We start from the raw sequence: 20,916 nt of genomic DNA, 5'->3' as shown, positions 1-20,916 counted from the left end.
GAGGGGCCATGTTTTTATTCTTTTTAACCTTTTCAGCCTTAAAATATCTGCTTTTGATTTTGGGTGTCTTTCATGGCTTGCGTTGACACTGTTTTAGTTCATTTTAATTTACGGGAATCGTTGTGTGAAGCTCTTGAGCGTCTCTTACTTGTTTTTTCCTTTCTCGCGGGAGTGCGCAAGATACGCGCTCACGTATCCACGGCCCCGACAAATCGAGCAGCACGTGACCTTTTTGGTCGAATTACATTTTAAATTTTCGGGCGGTGCGCGGTCCTGTTCCAAACGAAAGAACCGGAGGAGCTGATAACCCGCTTCAACACCTATAGCCTCTACTCCTCGTTAGTAATAGATACCCGAGAAAGTAGCAGAATGTCTGAAGAAAAGCCAAAGGTTAGTAGTGGGCTTCCCCCACCGAGCATTTTAGTCACCGTTGCCATTAAGCGTTTCTGATATCAGTTGGAACTTGATTTTAGCATATCGTGCTAAGCTAGCCCTGCTTCCAGGCTACAGTCACCCCGTTTGAGCGGGTAGTCGAAAACAAAGGTTTGCGGATATTTTGGCTTTAGGCGCATAGTTTGGTGTATTTGGCGCTTTAACATGGTCAACATTCACTCCTGTTTCACACCGAGTTACTGTTAAGCAAACAATGTTTGCTAATGTCGATATGGAAGATTGCTAATGAAATGAATTATTCGTGTTTTTCCGTATCATTTGCGCCATTGTTGCACTCTGCGCCACTCTGAACACGGACTAGCTTGCTATGCTAGCCCCTGGAGGAACCGAAAGCGGTGCAGAATTTTGCGGCTACCTCCAGGCCTGCCCGTGTCTTATAAATCTCCTTGGCTGGGTTTAGACCAGCAGCTGTTGCGCTGGCTGGTGTGTCGTTTGTGCTGATGACTGCTTTTGTTGCAGGAAGGAGTGAAGACTGAGAACGACCACATTAACCTCAAGGTAGCCGGTCAGGACGGATCGGTGGTTCAGTTCAAAATAAAGAGGCATACCCCGCTCAGCAAACTAATGAAGGCATACTGCGAAAGACAGGCAAGTTAGCCCTGGCTGGCTGAAACGTAAAGCGCCCATTCCCTGTAGAGATGGAAAGACGTGTCGACTGTTTCTGTTTCAGTAGTAAATGTTGAATTCTCCATGCATTGTCACTGATGTCTGTTTTGTGTCTTGCAGGGATTGTCGATTCGTCAGATACGGTTTAGGTTTGATGGACAGCCAATCAATGAAACAGACACGCCTGCACAGGTTGGTAAAACACAATACAGCATGTTGCAGACAAACGCTTTCACCTCGAAGCATTGGTGTGTAGAATTGTACTAAAGTCATTACATTTACTCCCTCAAAATTGGGTCTCACGAGCTTGCAGCACAGTGTGTAGTTGAACATAATGATTTCAGCTTCAATACTGTTTTTTAATTAAAGAAATTCTAAATATGTCAAGAAACAAAAAAGGCAGAAGGCGGCCTGAGCCTTCATGCCTCCTCCAAAAGCGGATTAAGCTCTGGATCCAGACCCTGACTTGCATCTCGAATTGTGCCATACTCCACCTCTGATAAAGGTTGTCACGCAAGCCTATCTCTATTTTTTTTTTTGCATAACCGTTGCAGAACGCTTTTCTTTTTCTTTTTTTAAAGCGAAAACCAGGCTGTAAAATGCTGATCAGTTTCGTGCGTGTCGGCTTCACCAAGAAGTCGTGCACCGAAGTTCACTTTGGACCTCAAAAGTGAACCTTTTTGGGCTGTTATTGAATGACGCAGGCAGAATGTTGTAAAAGTTGAAGGTAACTTGTAGCCACTGTTTTGGTTTTCACTTTGTTCGGCATTGTGAGCCCTGAGGCTGAGACCTTTTGATGTAAAATGACTGCAGCATGCAGCTGTGGCCGAGGGGTTTTTCAGTTTAGACGCTGTTAAACACTCCTAATGGTACTGAGCTGTCTCCATGCTCCGGTCACTGAGAAAATGGCTCATTAATTTGTTATATGCTCCTAATGAAATGGGATGTCTTCTAAAAACTTGTTTTTGATTTGTGACCTTTAAAGTAAAGCGCTGTTTGATACGATCATATGTTGTGATGCATATTTGTCATATCATAGAAGCACTTTGATTGTCCTCTATAAACCCTGCTGACATGTTCACAAAGAAGGGGGGGGGGGATAGAGCTTCTTCCAAATCCATTGTTTCCCCATGTGGCCCAAGCACACCCCCATCATTGTTATGCTAAACAGTTGTTTTCCATCTCATCTAATGGACCTTGTGCCTCATGGGTATCCTTGGCCTCAGTCCTCATTAAATCCGCTCTTCATCAAACATTCTCTTTCGGAAAATATTGTTCTGATGTTCTCCCCTTATTGTATTCGAAAAGCACATCGGCATCTATTTGCCTCCTGTTCAGCTACAACTTGCGCCTGTGTTTGACTCCTCTACGTGACACAGATGAACATTTAGTTTATTACGACTCCACCGGTGATGATTGTGTTGATTGCTACTGGTCAGCTCTTACTGGTGTTGCTGTCGTGTAAAATTGGTCAAATCTGGGGAAGTTGTTTAGCCCTGTAAGATATGTGTTCTGTGTAGCTGTGCAGCATCGTTTCTGTTGCTGCCGTCATGTTTAAGGATCTCTATTCTCTACAAATCTTTGACAATTAAGAGCTATCGGAGAAAACTGTCCGTATGTTTATCTTGTTCCTTTAACTAATGTGTAACCATACTTTTTTTGCAGCTGGAGATGGAAGATGAGGACACTATTGATGTATTTCAGCAACAAACGGGAGGAGTCTACTGAGTGGCTTGTGGACTGTTGATAGAACGTCACCATATTTTTTTAATGTTGCATTTGTTTATTTCTGCTTTTTTTTTCTTTTCTTTTTTCCCCCTTAAGTTTTAATTCCTTTTTTCGGTGCTTGGCTTAAATGTCGGGCAGTTCATGACAAAAACATTTGCTCATTGGGGGCTAAATCCTGACTGAGGTGCAGGATGGCCTTTTTTTAAATGTGTTTTATTCACCTAAATGGATGATTTTAAAATTGTCCAAGGCAGGGACTCATCTCAAATCAGACATGCTTTGTAATGGGGAGAAGAAGAAAAAACAGTGGTCCTGTGATGAGGCCCCCCCCCCTTTCTCTCCCTGCATTTCTAATGCATCATACACTGAATGACTTCTTTTTGTTTTTCAAAGTGTGGTAAGCATTCAAATTCAGGGTCGGACTGAGCTATTTTAACTGATGTACATGTTAGGATTCTGGTATGTGGAATGCTCTGGTGATAATCTGGCCATAGGTGGTAGCAGTCGTTCTGACATCTCGCATAACCTTCTTTTTTTTTTTTTTCTTCTTCTTTCGAAAGAATATTCAAAGATAACTTATGTCCATTTCCAATTTACCATTAACAAGCCAGATAAGTACATATAAAGATCAAATGTGGACACGTTTACCCTTAAAAGCTGATTTAACTGAATGGTGAATAAAGTACAACAAGGTTTCTGGACCAAAAAAAAAATATTGAAAGGGTTGTGTTTACTGAAGTGTAGATGTAAAAGTTACCGTACGCTATATTGGTGTCATACTTCATACTGTTGCACCTGGGAGAACCGTGTGTGCGCCGAATTGTGTCACACCCGTTCAGGACGGGGACGAATGAACATTTAACTTTGTCAATCTTCCTATGAGGTTAAATATTTGTCGGTTTTACACACACCCAGTCATTCATACTGTGTTGCCAATTTTGAATAAGTTTGTAAAAAGCCTATTAAATCTTTTTTCTTTACTTTTTTTTTAGTAGGTGTGTTTTTTTTGTTTTTTGTTTTTTTTTTAAATGTACATAAAAATGTCTACCAGCGATCCAAAAATGGAACATTTGAGGGTTGTAGGTTGACATTTGTTTTTTTTTTCGTTCCTTTGTACATTATTGGTTGTCCCTATTCTGTATACAATAAATATAGTTTGATACCTCTTGAATTGTATGTTGGCTTCTATTTGTGTGAAAGTGGATTGAAATTGATATTTTCTAATATTCAGAACGGATATGTTTGATTTCAATGTGGAATTGTGCAAAAGGCTTATCTTGGTGGGTTTTCTTCTTGTAAAACACGTAAATAAGTATTTTGACCAATAAATTATGGTTTAGAAAAGATGTCACCTCTGCCCCGTTCAATGTGGCAATTTTACTTCTAAAACACCAGATGGCGCCATTATTCTAAAGTGGGAGAAATCTGACTTCCTCTGTTAAATCTGCGTTACCAACTACTTAAATCACTGGGTTGTTTTCATGTTCTGAAATTAAAACACAGACATGTTTGTTACTCCACTTGAGTCCTGAGAGGGGGAAAACGAAAAAAAACTTTGAGAGCCCCCTCTCTCTCTCTCTTACTCTTATTTAAGTGAACTTGATTTCACAGATGTTACTGTACAGAGCAGCCAAGTGAACTCCCTGAGAGTCCTCACACAGAGGTCTGATTGTACTGCATTTATTTTTGGCACCCATTTGACATTTCATATTTCCTCGTGGAGATATCAGCAGTCAGTCATATTTCCCCAGAAACAGCTGCAAGGTGCCCCCTTCCGCCCATACATCCAACCTCCGGCTGTGGTTTAATGCACAGTCCCTCAAACAATACACAATACGTTGTGTTTAGCGAAAAGCTGAGCTGTTACACTGTGCTAATTAGTGATTTTGGGGGAAATGTCTGTTTCAGGCATGCTGGAAGAAGCAATCTATAGAAAGAGACGAATGGCCAAATATTTGGGGGGGGGGGGATGCAAAAGATTTCCATCAGCTAATTGATTCCTGTTTTTTTTGTCTTTATTACTATTCTTTGTTTGCTATGTCAGCATCAGCTGTAGGAACGCTTGCGAGTCAGCACACAACCTCGTTTGTTTTGCTCCACAGTGACGAGAGTAACGCTGCATAATTGTGATTGTTAGAAAGTTTAGTCATTGTCGAGCTTGAGTCACGTGCCGGTTTGCTCTCACAATGGAGAAAGGAGCGCTCATTTATTCAGATAAAAAGTGGATTTTCACGTTCAGCTCCATGTATACGTGCTTTATACATGCATGTGTGATAAAACAGTCCGGTTGAATAAGAAGAGGGGTTGCAATTGTATTAAAAATGCATTAAATGTCAGTTTATGTTAATGTTGACTATTATGAGCCTCTGTATATAAGAGATGTTCTTCTAAAAGTAAATATCTGTGAGTGGTGCTTTACCTCAAGAGGCCTTTCGATCGAGGCTTGCTGGCAAATGAAAGTTTGTTTATTCATGTACTATTAATGCACAACATGTCACATTAATGACAAGATAAAATCCAGTTGCAGTTATTTCCTACAACATGATCTCATGGTAGTCTCTTGAAGATAGTTGGGAATTGCATATTCCTATATTAGTTTGTGTTTAATCAAACTACCACAGAGGAAACATTGAGCCATGAGGAAGTCCGGCGGAGGAATAATGTACAGCATTAGTGTGGGCCTTTTCAATTTTTTCCCCACGTTTTTTTGTTGGCATTATTCAGAACTGCAACATAACTAAAACAGTCTGTACCTCTTTGTCTCGCCATTCAGACTTTCCTTTGCTATTTCTACATTTTTCTAACAAATTTGCAGTAACCTGCAACATGTCATGATGGAAAAGAACATGATTTCCATATAGATCACCGCATGCTCTGTAGTGAAAAAGCAGGAGACAAGTGAGAAACTCATTGATTTAAGAAGCTTTCATTTTCTTCAATCTAAACATCTGTATGTGTTCAGTATATATTTTAATAAGTTAAGGGGTAAATATTGATGTTAAGCTCCTGCATAGGAGATTGTTGATCTGTAATCAGGTTATGAGAACACCATTTAAGTATATAGAATCCATTAAGCAGACAAACATGTGGTACACATAAGATACACAGAAGAGGGGGAGTGGTCCTCAAAAAGGACAGATCAACTTAACTGGCAACGCGTAATGAATGCATGAGGTCAGTCAGCTGTGTTTCGTGTCCTCAGTGTGTCCTGCCAGCTAACTTCAGATGTGACATCCTCCCAAGTGGAATCAGTCCAGCATCCTGAATGAAACCACTGTGCATGTTTAGAACCTCTGGATCATCTCCAGAGCTCTGCTTGCTGATGTCACCTTCATGCGCATAATGCGGTCCGCACCCTGAATGGATCAGATTTCTTTTTAATGCGCGTTGAAGACACCGAAGACGGGAGACAAAAAAAAAAAAAAAAGGGATGACTGTCTGGAGTAACGCAGTCAATGCGCTAACTGCTCTCCAGTGATCCAAAGAGTATCCGCGGAGCTGCAGAGGCTGTCTGGAACAGAAACTTGTGTTTCCTGATGGTTTTGTCCAAAAAAACTTTGGTCTAATGGGATATTTAGGAGGAAATTCACAGGATGTTAGTCATAATGATAATAATGTGATGGTGAAGCGGCACACTGAAGACCAGAGCTATGGAAATAAAATCAGACATTCACACAATCAGTAAAAACTGTTCTTTCAATGAAAAATGTAATGGAGCATAGAGTTAGGTACAAAAGAAAGTAGATGCTCTGTCAGTTCTTTCAATTCTAGGGTATCAGGATATTTAAAAAGCAGACCAAAAAATCTGCTCTTTACTAGGTTTTAGAACAAGATAAACACAACCTCAAGTGAACAACAACACACGGCAAATTACAAAGTGGTATTTTCACGTGTTTTTAAGGTCAGTTTTCATGTTGGAATTGTCTTGCTCTGTGAAATGACTCGCCGTTCATTTTCTACCAATAACATTATGCCTTATCACTTCTTGTACATTGCAGTGGTCCTGCTTACTGATTACTGTTATTACTCAAGCACTAAACTTAAGTACGGGTCTAAGATATCCCTACTTTTTTTGCTCTGAAAGTGAACATGTGTATCATTGACCGGCCTGTCCATCACCATCATCAGTCAGTAGAGCAGTTGTCACCTGTGGGTTGCTTGCATTTCAGGTCAGTGCAAAAAATCAATGTGTGAGTGGCCGTGAAATCCCCAGGGGGAGAGAAGTCTGTGTAAACGCTTGTTACTTCACACCGGACGAATATTGGTAAAGTGGTAAATATTGTTGTTTACACTCTCCAAAACCTATGTGAAGATGAAGGGGTGAATACCTAGAGATGCCCACTTATGATCCAATTACCCAGGATGCCTGTGTTGCCAAGTCTGAACCGTCTCTGAGAGAGCTTCTTAGACAAAAATTTTTGGTTTATTAATTCTAATTGTGACAAATTGGCCCCACGGACACTCCTTTACATCTAAATGTCTTACGAGTCCTACATTCATAAAAGTATGTGGGTAGTAGCAGCAAAATATGGCTGAAGCATGAACGTAAAATATCAGTTTGGTACTCTTACTGGTATATTTTCATATTTTGCAACGTCAAAATATCAATACTGACGCATTAGTGTGCAAGCATCAAGATGCAGTTGTAGCAGCTTCAGGTAAGCTAACTAGGAGAGCTTTAATATGCAGGGTCATGACATGATTATTGGGAGAAGAGGGCACATAAAACGTCTGTTATCGTTTTTTGTAGTATATACTTTGTTATGAGTGATTATTCGAATGTTTGTTGGTCAAAAACTTTACAAGACCCCCGACTATTTGGTTCTTCTAACAACTTACAAACATCTCAAGTGTGACCCCCATAACACAGACAGCTTTTTGGAAGTTTTCCAAAACTAAGTAAATTTGGAGACCCCTCCTCTTAAAAGTTACGAAAAACCGTCAAATATAACCTCAAATTTGTACTTCAGTGCAGTAGTTGAGTAAATGTACTAAGTTACCTTCCACCGTCGCAAAGAAAAACAAAGGGTTCACTCTATGTTGCCTCTTTATCGTCCTCCACATGTAAAAGGGGCCCTTAAGGGGCCCCTTGGCCTGGGGTCGCCACGGACCCAAGTCCTCTTACAATGGACTCAAAGTACCACAATGCAACGCCGAAAATATCATCTCCTTGGCTACGGCTTTGGGAGCTACGCCCCAAGAAGAAGTGGGAGGTTTACCCCTGAAAAGGCTTATTGTGGAGAGGGCTGAGTGTGCGTGCAGCCCCTGAGTGTGTGTGAACCCCCTCCTCTTTAACAAGCTGGTCAGCAGCGCAGGGATTAGGAAAGCCACCTCCGCTCACTCACTGCTAAGAGACAGGGGATTGCAATAAGCGTGAATCATGCCCGTCGTCATTTCTACCGGCTGGGAGTGGAGCCCAAATTGTGCAAGATACGGATAACAGCGAGGAGAGGTCCGCGCGGATCGAGTCACGCTTTTAGGTTTCTTCCTTGCGCCCGCCGTGAAAATGTCTCATCAGGGACTCCGCTGCTGCTGCCGCTCGGACCCGTCGCGTTATGCTGCCTTTCTCTCATGTGTTTTATATTGAAGAAGAAGAAAAAGAAGAAGAAGAAGAAGTAACCTGGATAAATCAGCAGGGAGCCTGAGAGGGCGACTGAGCAAACAGAAGGGCGTGCGGATATTTTCCTTTTTCGCCGTTGCGGAGATTTTTTCCCCCCAAGTGAACGAGGGGTGAAAAGTTGTGCCTGTTGGCTGGAGTTAAGAAGCAAACATGGGGAACGCAGGGAGCATGGACCAGCACACTGATCTCAGGGGACACAACATGCCCCTGAAACTGCCCATGCCAGAGCCAGGTGAACTGGAGGAGAGATTTGCTGTCGTTTTGGTAAGAAAATGTACAGAAAAAAAGAGAGAGAAAAAAGTTGCTTCCACGTCTCCCTCTTTGTTCCCTCCATGCTTCAGTGTCCAGGGATGGGACAGCTGTGTGTGTAGGTTGGACCTCTTGTTTGTCCAGCACGCCCGATCCTTTCTTTTGTTGTCCAGAAAAAGAAAAAAAAAAGTTTCCTTGTGTCAGAACGACTCCAGATCTGCATCCGTCTCTGACATCTTAAATGAGTGCTTTCGACTTGAATCAAAGTGTTTGAAGACGTTTTAGCAGGGCTGTGGACATTTCAACTCTTTTGTGGTTTTTTTGTGTGTTTTTTAAGCCTTTGAGTAAAAGAAAAAAAAAAGCAATCTTGAAATTTCCACCGACCTGTAAACGTTGCCCCGCGCGACGCTGTAACACACCAAATGTCACATTTCGCTTCCCTTGGACTGAATGTTTGCATTTGTAACCTCCCGTGATGGCTTTGCTGCTTCAGTACATTTCAAAGCGTGGACTCCAGAGACACCTGCACTGTTAACTCTGAAAAAGCACTGGTTTTATGGCCACCCTTCCTTCAGCTTTATGAGTCCAGAAACTGGCTCACTACTGAAGTCTTAAGTGCCCAGCATGCCAGGTCTTTTGAATCGCCCCCTGTCACATCATAAAGAGTCAACAGATCTGTCAACAATTAAGTTACCCTGCTGGGACTTAGTGCTGACTGAACACTTTTGGAAAATGATCCTTCGGCTGTGTGGAAAGAAACGGGCAGGACAGCTTTTTATCCAACAAATTTGTAATTGGCCACCGGTGCTTGAAAACCTCCCATCAAACTGTTAGTGCAAATGTGTCCATAGTGTTATTTGCCATCTTTTCATTAGGCGCGATTATCTGAGCCATTGCTGTGAGTTAAAGCGAGCGAGTTATTTTCCACGACTCTGCTTAGTTGGTGAATAAAAACCTGCACAAAAGAACATTGAAGGGAAATTTGAGAGCTGGCAAAATGTGGGCCAGACCTGGTTGTTGGCTGGCCTAGTGCTCTCATGCATTAGCTGCCCAGGAGAAGGATTTGACTTGAGCAAGATGTCGTTTTTTTTTTTTTTTTTTGCCTCAAGATTGGGTTTTGTTGGGGGAAAAGAAAAGTGTTTTTTCTTTTATAGAGCGAGATTTCCTTTCAGATTAATGTTGGCGGCACAGATTGTTTTAGCGGTTAAGCCTGAAACAAAAAGCCGATCGGTGGAACTCGAATCCCTGTGTGCCGACGTGTTCGGGTTGTGATTGCTGCTTGTCAGACACTGATGAATCCCATTCTGTGGTGGAGGCCGCCCGCATCAGACCTTTGGGGGTGAGAAAGGTTTGACGTCACACCTCTGAGGGTTTTGGGCCACCTCCTTAATCACATCCGAGGTCAGAGTTGCCTACTTCCCACAGTTTCTGAGCATCATGAGCCCGGAGTCCCTCTCTCTAAAATGATTAGGATCCATAAAGTGTGTACTTGAGCTTATCCCACATTATGCTTTCCAAAAAAAAAAACCCCACTGGTCTAAACTGAGGATTTTCTGGGCTAACTGTCAGCAAAGCCGATCTTCGTATGTCAGGAACTCCCCCTCTCCCTCCCTTCCTTCTCCCAGCTGCCAGCGTGATGCCTCAGCTCTTGGCGGGATGGCAGCCCTCGGGCATTAGAGGAATTAAGTGCTATTATCTGAACATTTAGTGTTGGTTACCATAATTTAAACCCTAATGTGTCTCAGCTGTGGCTGATGACGGTGGGCTCTTTTGAGTGGCACTGTGTGACTCTGATGACCTCACCTCAGTTTGAGCAGCCGATGATTAGCATGAATGCCTCTCGGGCATCTTTGTATCCCTTCGTTGTTACCAAATCTGATGAGTCAAGATTTGTACTTGGCTGCTAATCAACAGTTCTTTCGCCCCCTTATTAATCACTTCCTGTCACTCATGCACCCACAGGGATTTATTAGGCTTGGGGGCTTCTTTTTTTCTCTTATCAGTCGTGTTATGATATGGCCTCCATTCAGCTCATTCTCAACCTATTGATCAAAGAATAGCCCCAGGACTGTTTATTCGCCACTCTTAATAGGTTTGATCAACAGGGAAGCTCTGCATCGCAGCGGGAAACCGCTTGGATTACGGACTTGTGCTGTGTGCGACCTCATTCAAACAACAATGAATTTCTTATCAGGGACACACTGTGCAATGTGAAAAAGCCTCTATTCAAATCTTGGGGAGGGGGGGGTGTGACATCTGACATCTCAGAGGTTTTAAAATGTTTTTTTTTTTTTATTGCTCTGCCTTATTGCAAGCACAGGGTTATATTTTTATCTCATTTTTACAATTTAAAACTGCTTTAGCATGCCGATAACGCAAATTCCATGGGCTCAGCTTACACAAGGAATGCATAAGTAAACACATCAAAATACAACTGAAGTTGCTTCAGCTTCTTCAGAACTGCAGTAAGTTAAATTTTAACCCACCCTGCCCTTGGATACGGTTGTGTTTTAGTCTGCAGATTCCTCTAAATAAAAGCTCCCCTTGAAGTCTAAGCATTCCTGGAGGAAAGGACGGATCTGCTAATTGTAACATCATTTGTCGCCATGATGGGAGTGGCTGCTTCACATGCAGCCTTGGCCATGAAGTCGGATGGAGGTTTAACCCAAATATTCACTGTTTAAAGTATGGAAGGGGTTGTGGATTTTCATCGCAGGCATTCAGGCACTTGTTATAAAGTGATTGGTGTATATTTAAAAGAGTCCACATCATGCTCATTAATAGTGTAACTTTTTTAAATCTATTTTTTTCCTTTATTTTAAAGCGTACTCCTGAAAGGCTGAGTCTGCACTAATGGGCTGAACATTGATCTCGGTGCGCTCTCTTCTCATGTATCACAAACGCACATCTACATGTTGGAGCATTTAACTGCCACTTGGGTGCAATATCATAAGTATGTGGAACAATCTGAGCTGTGGGCTGCTCTTAGTTTTGGTAGAGTTGTTGTTGGTCCTTTTGCTTTGCTCGGCTGTGAACGAGACAAAAATTAAAGTGGACAAAAACCTGCTTTGTTATAGAGTGACACAAAGGGATAAGAGAATGAAGACTGTCCCGTGCAGCTGTCATCGTTGTTTTTTAATCTGTGCTTCTTTGCTATTTATGGTTTGTGGAACTTTGTCCGCTTGGTTATGTAAGCCAGGCTTCAAAATAAAGTAAAACGATTCTGTAATTAGTCTTGGAATAATTTGCCAATTTGCACCCCTTCTGGTTGCTGTAGTACTGGTTAAGTAAATATGCAGGGGATAGGTTACACATGATTATGAGTTAGCTCTCTCTGTGTTTATTCTTCATAATAGCATAGTCCCTTTATCCCAGTGAGTTCACTTTATGGCTGGTCAATTGTCAGATTCCCAGTGGATCAGTTTATTCCACACTTAATGCCCAGTCGATGCAACATGAACTGTTTAAGAGTCTTAGCAAAGCTGAAAAGTGGCATTTATGTCTCTTGGTCAATATCTGAAAGTATGCTAAATGAGTGCAATCAATCTTTGTGAGTCACATGTGGAGCGTTATTGAGTCTATATGTGTGACACTGAACCAAAGGAAAATGACTGTGTATGACAGGAATGTAGCCCAGGCCTCATGTCTGCTCCTCAGCCTCAGCTAACCACAGAGCTGACGTCAAATTAAATTGTACCCACATCCAGGATATCGTCCACTTGAATCTCAAGGTCCTTGTGTTTGCTGAACATCATGACTGCTGCTGGGAAGGCAGAGAGGTTACTCAATTAAATGCCATATGGGGGACTGTAGGCTTAGCTCCTGTTGTTGTTGCTGCTCTTCCCAATAGTCTGCCCAGATTAGATCTAAGCTGCTTTGTTTAAAGGCAGCTGAAGTGCCACGAGCTGCTATTTGTGTTGTGGGGTACTGCATCTGAAATCTACTCTTCAAATTAATCACTACAATAGCCTTTCATGTTAGGCTGAAATCTAATTTGTCACCATGACAGGTTCAGACGGGGTCGGCTGTTTACCTACACACCAGTTCAAGTTTAAGCACCTCCTGGCTTACTTCAATTTCCATTAGTCTATTGCAGTGAATTTTGAGATTGGAAGGCTGAACATTCATGTTAAGCTTCACAAATGTTGTGACAACAACATTGGATCATGCATATCTACAAATGAATGCTGTTTTGGGTCACTTTATGTGGCATAGAATGTCAAAAGGGCAGATTTTTATTTTTTATTTTTTTAATCTGACACTCATCGGTACCATAGAAAACATAATGGAAAGAAAAAACCAAGCTATAATGTCAGGTCAGCAAGTGGCAACATGTAAATTAGGGCTATCTGTTAGCATGCTATCCACCGGTGTGGAGACGCAGCCCCCTCCCCATCGCTTTATGACACCCAGGAAGTGACTAAGCTAACCCTCTTCTTCATTAAAAAGCAGAACAATGGGTATTGTCTCAGGCGCGGAGGGTGAACAGTGGCTGGATCCCGTGCGTCAGGCCCATCGAACAGAGTTGCTCTTTATTCTGCGGAGTGCCTTAGACGGAGCCTGGCACCGGACCCAGGCCCGGCAGGCTGCAAAAGACCACCATGCATTCCCGGCATGCATGATTCTGCTGTGTTGAGTCCCCAGGACGCTCTCTCCCACCAATTAATCACAACAGAGCTGAGCATGAAATGCTTGGGGAGCAATGGCGGCCAGCATTCGGGCCTTTGCAGGCTGATGGAGGAGATTTTCAGTGCTGTCTGAAACCTCGAACCGCAGACTAGAGATATCTTGACACGGGATCAGTTGATTATGTGGGTGCAGATCTTGAAACGAGTGAGGCTTCAGTTAGTATTGTTCTCAGTTCAATGTTGACACCTGCATGTTTGGGAGTTCGTTGCTCTGTCTTATGGATGGCAGACACAACTTCCAGCACCCGCCAAACACCTTTAACATAGATTTAATTTTGATTACACTGGCTTCAAACTTGTATTAACCTTTTTTGAGTGCTGAACTCACATTCTCTGGAGTGTCTGGTTACAGAATAATAAAACAACCCAACTTTCTGCTGAGGATGTGACTGTATTTTCAAAAAACAGTCATGTCCTTGCAGTTTTGACACCAACTTGGAGTCGCTGTGTTTTGACTTGCCTGAATAAATCCTTGCTGTAGTTCTTCCTGCAGGTGTGCCATGACGCGGCCTTGAAAGGGCCAGTCTGGTCCTTTCATGTTGTTCGCAGTTCATTGCCAGAGTTGTTCAGCAGGACCTGTCCCAGCTCACACAAAAGAGCGTCAGAGTCTCAACTCTGTGGAGAAGTGCATTATGGTCAGGATCTGTCGAGGCTCCAAAGTGGCAGCTGTGCTATGAAGCCGGACTGCTTGGCCAAAGTGCTGCACGAGAGCCGGTGTTTTTGTGATGAACCTTTTTAAGAATTCTAGAGTTTTTTTTTTTTAAGCTGTCTAGTTTTATCAGAAAATTAGTTGTGCAAAAACATTCAAACCCCTGTGTCTTTGTGACTCCAATTAGATGGTATGTTGTGGTGTCAGGGTCAGCGTTATCTTGATGAGTATTGAGCTTTACTTAGTCACATCGTCCTGGAAAAGTTTTCATCCGGTGGCTCATTCATACTCAAAGCATAATAAAGTGCATCCGAGAGGCTCACCTGAAGAAAAAAAGTCTATAGATGGAGTTTACCATACAGTAAAACATCATATCCTCAGCTATAAACTTCACTTTAGACCTTGGTTCATATGATCTTATTCCTTTTTAACTGGCTCTCATTGAATGTTTTTTTTTTTTTTTTCTGTGAACATTTCCTGGTTTGGAAGCTGCCAGCGTCTAACAGGCAGGTTTTTTCGGGTAAAGACTTGCCAGCGTTAACATCTGCAGGACAAAGAGGGAGGTCCCGTGACATTAGAATGTACTTCAGCGCTTCATTGCCAGGGTTTAATGCAGGAGTCATCTGACCCAGACACACTGCTACAGACAGATGATACCCCTCTTACTCAGCCCCTCATATCAGCCTTACTCTTCTTTTTCAATGAGAAGCCTGGAATAACTTTCTTGCCTGTGTAACCAGCAGCAGCATGGTTTCATGCTCCCGTTCAGCGCCTCCTTCCCTGCACTGGAAAGCACATTGCTGTGGTGGGCACCAGAATACATTAGTGGTTTAATTAGAATAAGTGACCGAACAGCAGTTTACTCCTCAGTGTTTTAGAGATGTTGACTTCAGCTACAAGGGGAAGTTACTGTGGTGTGATTGCAGGATTGGATAATGTGCAGAAACCAGTCCTGTCATGCCAGCTCTTGGCTGGGTCATAAAGTGTTAAAGCATGCAAACTCTTAAAAGTGTTACGCTAGTTTAATTTGATGCCTCCAAACACCAGTAAAGCTTCCTGGTGTTAAGCTAAACACAAAATAAAGCAAAAGCAAACAGGTCCGAGGATGCGTGCAGATGTTTACGACTGTTACAGTATACCTGCTATTTCTGCTCGTGCGTGACATGACAGGTTGTATTTAACATGCTTTTCACTTAAGAATGTCTAAATCTGCTGTCATTTCATGTTGCAGTGGATATACAGTACGAGTCAAGAGTTTGGTCGCGCCTACCTCTTCATATATACAGTATGCGTCTGTACAAAAATAGGCTTTCCTGAGTGCGATAACGCCACATTATTTTAGATAAACAACTTGTCCAATTCTTGTTGGGTCACCATGCTGCGGAGCTGGAACGCAGCATGGACTCCACCTCGCTTGAGACTCTTTCGCAACTTCACAACATCTGGTCAGGCGCGGCCTTCTGCGTCCATGTATCACTTGTTTTATTTGGACAGCGCCCTGCTGCTCCAAACCGTGTTCATAATGCTGTTCTGGTATGTGGAAGACACCCAGCGCCGATGCAGGTTTCACAAGGCATAGGGAATTTTACTCACGGCGCAAACAATGCGCTCAGCTTCTCATAATAAACTGTACATTTGGCAACGGCACAGATGAAGTGTTATGGATTTTTAAATGTAATCTCTTAAGGAATATCGAACAACGATACCAGACAGAGCAGCTTGGCATTACACGCCAATTTCAAGATTGCACACGGGGGATTTTTAAAAGAGTTTTAAAAAAAAAAAAAAAGGCTTTTCCGACTTGCAGCTGCTGAATTTCGTTTGCACCAGACACTCAGTGCGTTAGAGTTGTGCTAGTTTCTTGACAGCGCTTAACAGACAACGCTACAGTATTGTGGCGCTTTCTTCCATGATAGCTTGCACAAACTTTGTTAAAGGATTGTCCAAAAAAAAAAAATAGCATCTAAGATCACAACTCTTGTCCATAATGTAGGAAACACCTCTGGAATGTGGTGGGGGAAAAAAAAAGGCGTTGGGGGGCACAATCATTTAAAGTCACCATTTGCTGTAGAGACATTCCAGTCAACAGCTTCACAAACATGAGAACTACTGTAGAGTTGGGGGGGGGGGGGGGGGGGGGGGGGACGGGTGTCCCGCGGATTACAGAGCTAATCTGGGGACAGACAGGGGACACCTGTGCCCCCAAAGAGCGGCGGGGATTACAGAGCCACGCTGCGCTAATGACTGGAGGGAAGCCCGCTTTGAATGGCGCATGCCTCAGGGCTGGCCAACTCCTTTCTCCCTTCAGTAGCCCCTTTAACCCAGACAGCCTCCACTATGAATATGGCAGTTCTTATGTTTGTCTGAGCTGTGCAAACACACCACACAACAACAACAACAATTGCAGTTGTTTGGTTAAGCATTTGTACATATGGGTGTTTTCTTTTTTTCCTTTTTTCTTTTCTTCCTACAGCGCTAACCTCACTGTAACCGTGAAAGGCTTTAAAGACATAAAACACCCCCGTGGCTTATGAAGCAAGTATTGGGAGAGAACAATGCAGCATTCAGCCTGCTCCGTAGTGTTGAGCAACTTGCATTTTGTTGTGACGAGTTGATAATGTCTGATGTAATCAGCGGTTTGCTTACTCATATGAAGAGATTGTGCTAAGAAACAAACAAAAAAAAAATAATTAGGTCGGGAGATTGCTCTGAGTGATGAAGAGGGCTGTTTGAAACGCAAAGGGGTCTTCTGAGGTCATTTGTTGGATTTTTGCCTCGTGTCATTTTGCTTACAGGAGCTAAGAAGGCCGTTTGGGCGATTAGCATCAAAGCGCTGTATCTGTTGGCGGGAGTTCATTCTGATTGTTGTGCGTTGGCAGCGAAAAAGACAATAAAGAGGAGAGAAGGGGTGCGTCTCAAACGCGTGGCAGCCAAAGTCCCAAAGGAAAATTTCAAGTACTGCTCTGAGGGATAACCAGGAGGAAGCTGGGTGGCTGTGAGGTGCTGCTTTGAACCCTTTTTTTTCCAGTTTGACTTTTGTCTTCTATAATATCAACATTAAAGGGAGTGAACCCTGTAAAGGACAAGCCTGTGTTTTGATGTGGTGGGGTGTCTAGCAGGGTTTCCGAACAAATCTACTTATATTTGGCTCTTTTGCTCAATGAAGATTTCTTTGTTCGTGAGATCACAGAATCCAGCATTCCTCAGAAGCCAAGCGCTAATTTGAAAAAGCGAGCTGGGGATTTTATTTGATGTGCAGTTATTGTTTTGCCGTCATTCGGAGGGTGTTGCACAACAGTCTGACGCTCGTCCGTACTACCAGTTAAATTCCTGGTGCGGCGCCTTGTCTTGGCAATTGCAGTCATCGTGTCGGTCACAATTACTATAAAAGATGGCTGAAGTTACTCAGAGGTAAGCAGATTTTCCTGCACCACGCGCATGCTTTGCTTTGCTCAGTGACATCTTCTGAAGGGCTGCCCTGAGCTGCAGCCCTGATTTACAGCCACACTTCAGAAAAGGTTTGTTGTGTTTTGCTCTGACAAACTCTTCTCATCACAGGCGGTGGTTTTGATACCCCATTTCATTTTCGTTCCACCCCCTTTCAAGCAGATTGATTTTTAGTTTAGTCAACACAGTTTACATCTTTTCACAGCATTGCCAGCCTAAGCCGGCCCTTGATGTGGGACGTGTTTGCTTTGCTGGACAGCTGTGCTACGAATGCTGAGTCCCTGGACTGCAGACCTCCTGGAAGGTGGTGGGTGGTTGTTGGACCTTGAGGCCTGTCTATTTTTACTCCTTTTTACGACTCAGGCTGGCTAATGAGAGGACACATGGGCATTAATAAGTTCTATATTCATGAAACATTAGACCTGATGTGAGTTAAACATTGCCACAGACCGATTTAGCTTTAGTTACACATGTTCCTCTTTGGCTGGCATGGTCTGGAGACGTATCGTGTGCTGCTAGTGATTAATGAAGCACTCGGCAGGATTCAGTTGGTCAGCAAATAGCTGCTGTTGTTTAAAGTTGAAAGAAAAGCTTCTGAAACTCACTCAGAAGCAGTACAGATGTGGAACAGTTGCTTTGGAGATGACGTGAATATGTTCTGCATGCAGTGAGGCCAGAGAGCTTTGGAAGCACCAACCATCCCGCATTATAGACTTGACTTTAGAAAAAAAGAAGGAAAACTCCTTGCAGGTGACAGAATGGTGGGATGCAGCGGCTGAGGCTGTCACACCGTCTGTTGCCCGTCTTTATAACATGCTACTAAAGTTTGAAAACCTAAATGGGCGGCATACACGTGTCGCCGGCTAACAGCCCTGATTCCGAGTCACAGTGGGACTTCTAAAGTAGTCTTGGAATGATTTAAAGATAGTTTTGTTCTCATTTTGTTTGCATTTAACAAATTGTCCCAACCTGGATGTAAAACTGTAGCTTCTGTACTGTGTGTCAGACTAACACTTTGGCACAAGTGGCTCCTGCCTCATACTGCAGTCATCCTCGAATTACTGTGGAATACGATAATGAGTCCAATTTAGTTTTATTTGTGTGTTCATCGGGGGTGGTCTGCCATCAGGTGTTGGGGAAAAATCTGCCCAACTCTCCTCAGCAGCACCCCATTAATAAAAGAAACGGTGTGATTGTGGGCATGGGGGTAACCTGACCCCAGCGAGCTCAGTGGCTGTGACAGCTCATTAGCATTGGGATGAAATAGGTTGGTAGAAGTGGCTCTTTGCTTTAGTTGGAGTATCACCAAGCAGGAAGCCCACAGCTCAGCGCACCCGCTGTGACTCTACAAAACCACCCAACCAAAGAGGCCAGTAGTTCTCTTACATCCAAACAAAACAAGGTAGAAGTCCACAAGTAACGGAATAGTTTACCATAGTTTCGTTTGAGGTTGCTAGTGAAATTGCGTGGGGTTTTATGTCACTTCATGCGCCCATCTACTCAGGTGTCAAATTGTATTATAATGTGTTTTGGGAAGGAAAGAGGGTACAAAATCTAGTCATCTGGTTAGCAGCCAGACAGAGTTAATGAGCTCCTCTGACTCGCAGTTCCCTGCAGTGAGCACAGCAGCGATGGGTCGGCTTGCACCTTCAGCTGAATACTAATTTGATTTCCTGGTAGGTTTCTGTTTGGGAGCCTGAGTGGGATATAAGCTGTGTTCTTACCAAATATAACGTAACTGTTTTTACTTTTATTGATTTTGTTTTCCTTTCTCTCATGAAAACAAATGAACCCTTTTGTTTGAGACCAACTGCACTTTCATATTTGGATTAATTTAGTTAGTTTAGTGGCGCCTCTGTTAAATAGAACAGCTCAGTGGTTTTAGAAAATCAAAGCGATGGGACAGGCTGTTAATAGAATGGATCTAATTGAATGATAAGTGAATACAGAAGTCTACATATGTTCAAGTTTTTCTGCTATTCACATGAATGTAATTTGCACAGTCCTGTTGTCCTTGTGTAAACTTCCTGTCACTAAAGCTGTTACTAAGACTCATAGATATGTCTAAGCCCTGTCCCTGCGCCTCCTCAGCAGCTCTTTTAATTGATTTCCTCTCACAAATTAAAAATGGTCGCACGGGTCAATATCCCTGGCCATACTATATATAGATACAATGCTGAAAAATAAAACGTTCATCTCCAACATTTCAAACCACAATAAAATGGCTCGAAAGCAGCTTCTGGATCAAACTACGAAGTCGGGCTCTGACTCCCTCTTTGTATTACTCTCGTTTAAAAATGGATCTGATCTCAGGATATTCCTCATCCATCTTACACCCCCCCCCCCCCCCCCCCCCCCGAGCTCCTCTGGAAAATCCAGCTGAGGGAAAGTGGGGGTGAGGGCTGAACACAGTCTGACAGATGATCCAAGCCATCGAATGAGGAGGGGAAAAGAACTTTAAACTAAGCAGTGCATCGTGACCATATTTTCCAGCCCCCCCCCCCCCCCCCCTTCCTATCTCTTGGCAATGGAAACCTTTCACACAGAACCATTTGTTAATGTTTTATCCGCACACATCTTTGATATGTCTGTCTACTTTCAGCGTGATCTCGATTTTCTTTTGTTTAACCAGTCCTCAGCTGGGTCACGCACTTAAGTCTTTTGCTGACGGCCTCGACCAGTCTGTTTGAAGCTTCTCTGAATCACTTGAGGACTCCTGCAGAGCCTTTTACACATAAAGCTGATGTTGGAGGGAGCTGTGCAACATTTTTATTTGTGACTAAACCCTTTTTTTTAAGCCATAGTTTCACCAATACACTGGTTCCATTAGGTTTGTTTGAAAAACACTTTCTTTGCAGGAAATCACTCACTGAACGTCGTCAAAGAGGAAAATGTTCTTCATTGCAACGAGGGGGGTGGAAAAGTGAAGAGAGAACACAGATTTTCCGAGGTTTTTCTAGCCCAATTTCACGGTTTATTACTCACTCTCTCCCTGTTCTGAACTACATTGGCCATTGGATTGGTATCCATGAACCACTAGAGTTTTTTTTGCAATTTTAGTCCAGAACTGATTTGAGAAAATCTAGTCAGGGAAGCAAGTTAAAAGGGTTTTGCAGTGTTCGCTTTAACAACAGTTTCATGTGTTTGTTTTTTAAAAAATTGATTTACTTTTGTGTTAATGTTGCAGTGCATTTTAACGTGCAGCTCACAGTCATAGTGTCTTTGACTGATGGCCAACTGTCCTCTATCACATAAGATGCTGCTTTGCATTAAGATCTCTGTTAATGCAAGACAGGGTTTGTGGTGCAAATCTTATTAACTTCACTGAGCTCAGTCACACTGCGTCTTCCTGTGTCTCTTTTTTTGTTGTTGCTATTTAATAGTCAATAATCTGGATCTGTTCCAATATTAAACATGCTCTTCCTTTTTTAGGTTAAACCTTCAGTTTGGCATCCTCCACATTTCAATAAGGAAAG

The 20,916-nt window shown here is 42.8% G+C and overlaps 2 protein-coding genes across 14 annotated transcripts in view; both read left to right on the top strand.

The window, feature by feature from the left end:
- The first annotated feature begins 129 nt into the window (after nt 1–129).
- On the top strand, nt 130–3,771 carry sumo3b (small ubiquitin like modifier 3b). The gene is made up of 4 exons (XM_075479777.1): nt 130–390; nt 913–1,041; nt 1,180–1,251; nt 2,725–3,771. The coding sequence occupies exons 1-4, from the start codon at nt 370–372 to the stop codon at nt 2,785–2,787; spliced, it is 285 nt and encodes a 94-aa protein (XP_075335892.1). The 5' UTR covers nt 130–369; the 3' UTR covers nt 2,788–3,771.
- A 4,228-nt stretch (nt 3,772–7,999) lies between these two features.
- Nucleotides 8,000–20,916, top strand: part of fmnl2a (formin-like 2a) — a 44,487-nt gene continuing 31,570 nt past the window's right edge. For all 13 annotated transcript variants that reach the window (XM_075479775.1, XM_075479774.1, XM_075479767.1 and 10 more), the window contains exon 1: nt 8,000–8,671. In XM_075479775.1, coding sequence (XP_075335890.1) covers nt 8,558–8,671 — 114 coding nt within the window. In that variant the 5' untranslated portion in view covers nt 8,000–8,557. The remainder of the gene's footprint in view (nt 8,672–20,916) is intronic.

Source organism: Odontesthes bonariensis, chromosome 12 (genome assembly GCF_027942865.1).
Source record: "Odontesthes bonariensis isolate fOdoBon6 chromosome 12, fOdoBon6.hap1, whole genome shotgun sequence".
Taxonomy (NCBI): domain Eukaryota; kingdom Metazoa; phylum Chordata; class Actinopteri; order Atheriniformes; family Atherinopsidae; genus Odontesthes; species Odontesthes bonariensis.
Note: the sequence above shows the minus strand (reverse complement) of the source record. Positions and strands in the feature narration are given on the sequence as shown.

Coding starts and splice junctions, on each gene's coding strand:
- sumo3b (XM_075479777.1), top strand. CDS start 370: ATGTCTGAAGAAAAGCCAAAG. Junction 1,042..1,179: donor AGGCATACTGCGAAAGACAG/GCAAGTTAGCCC, acceptor TGTGTCTTGCAG/GGATTGTCGATTCGTCAGAT. Junction 1,252..2,724: donor AAACAGACACGCCTGCACAG/GTTGGTAAAACA, acceptor CTTTTTTTGCAG/CTGGAGATGGAAGATGAGGA.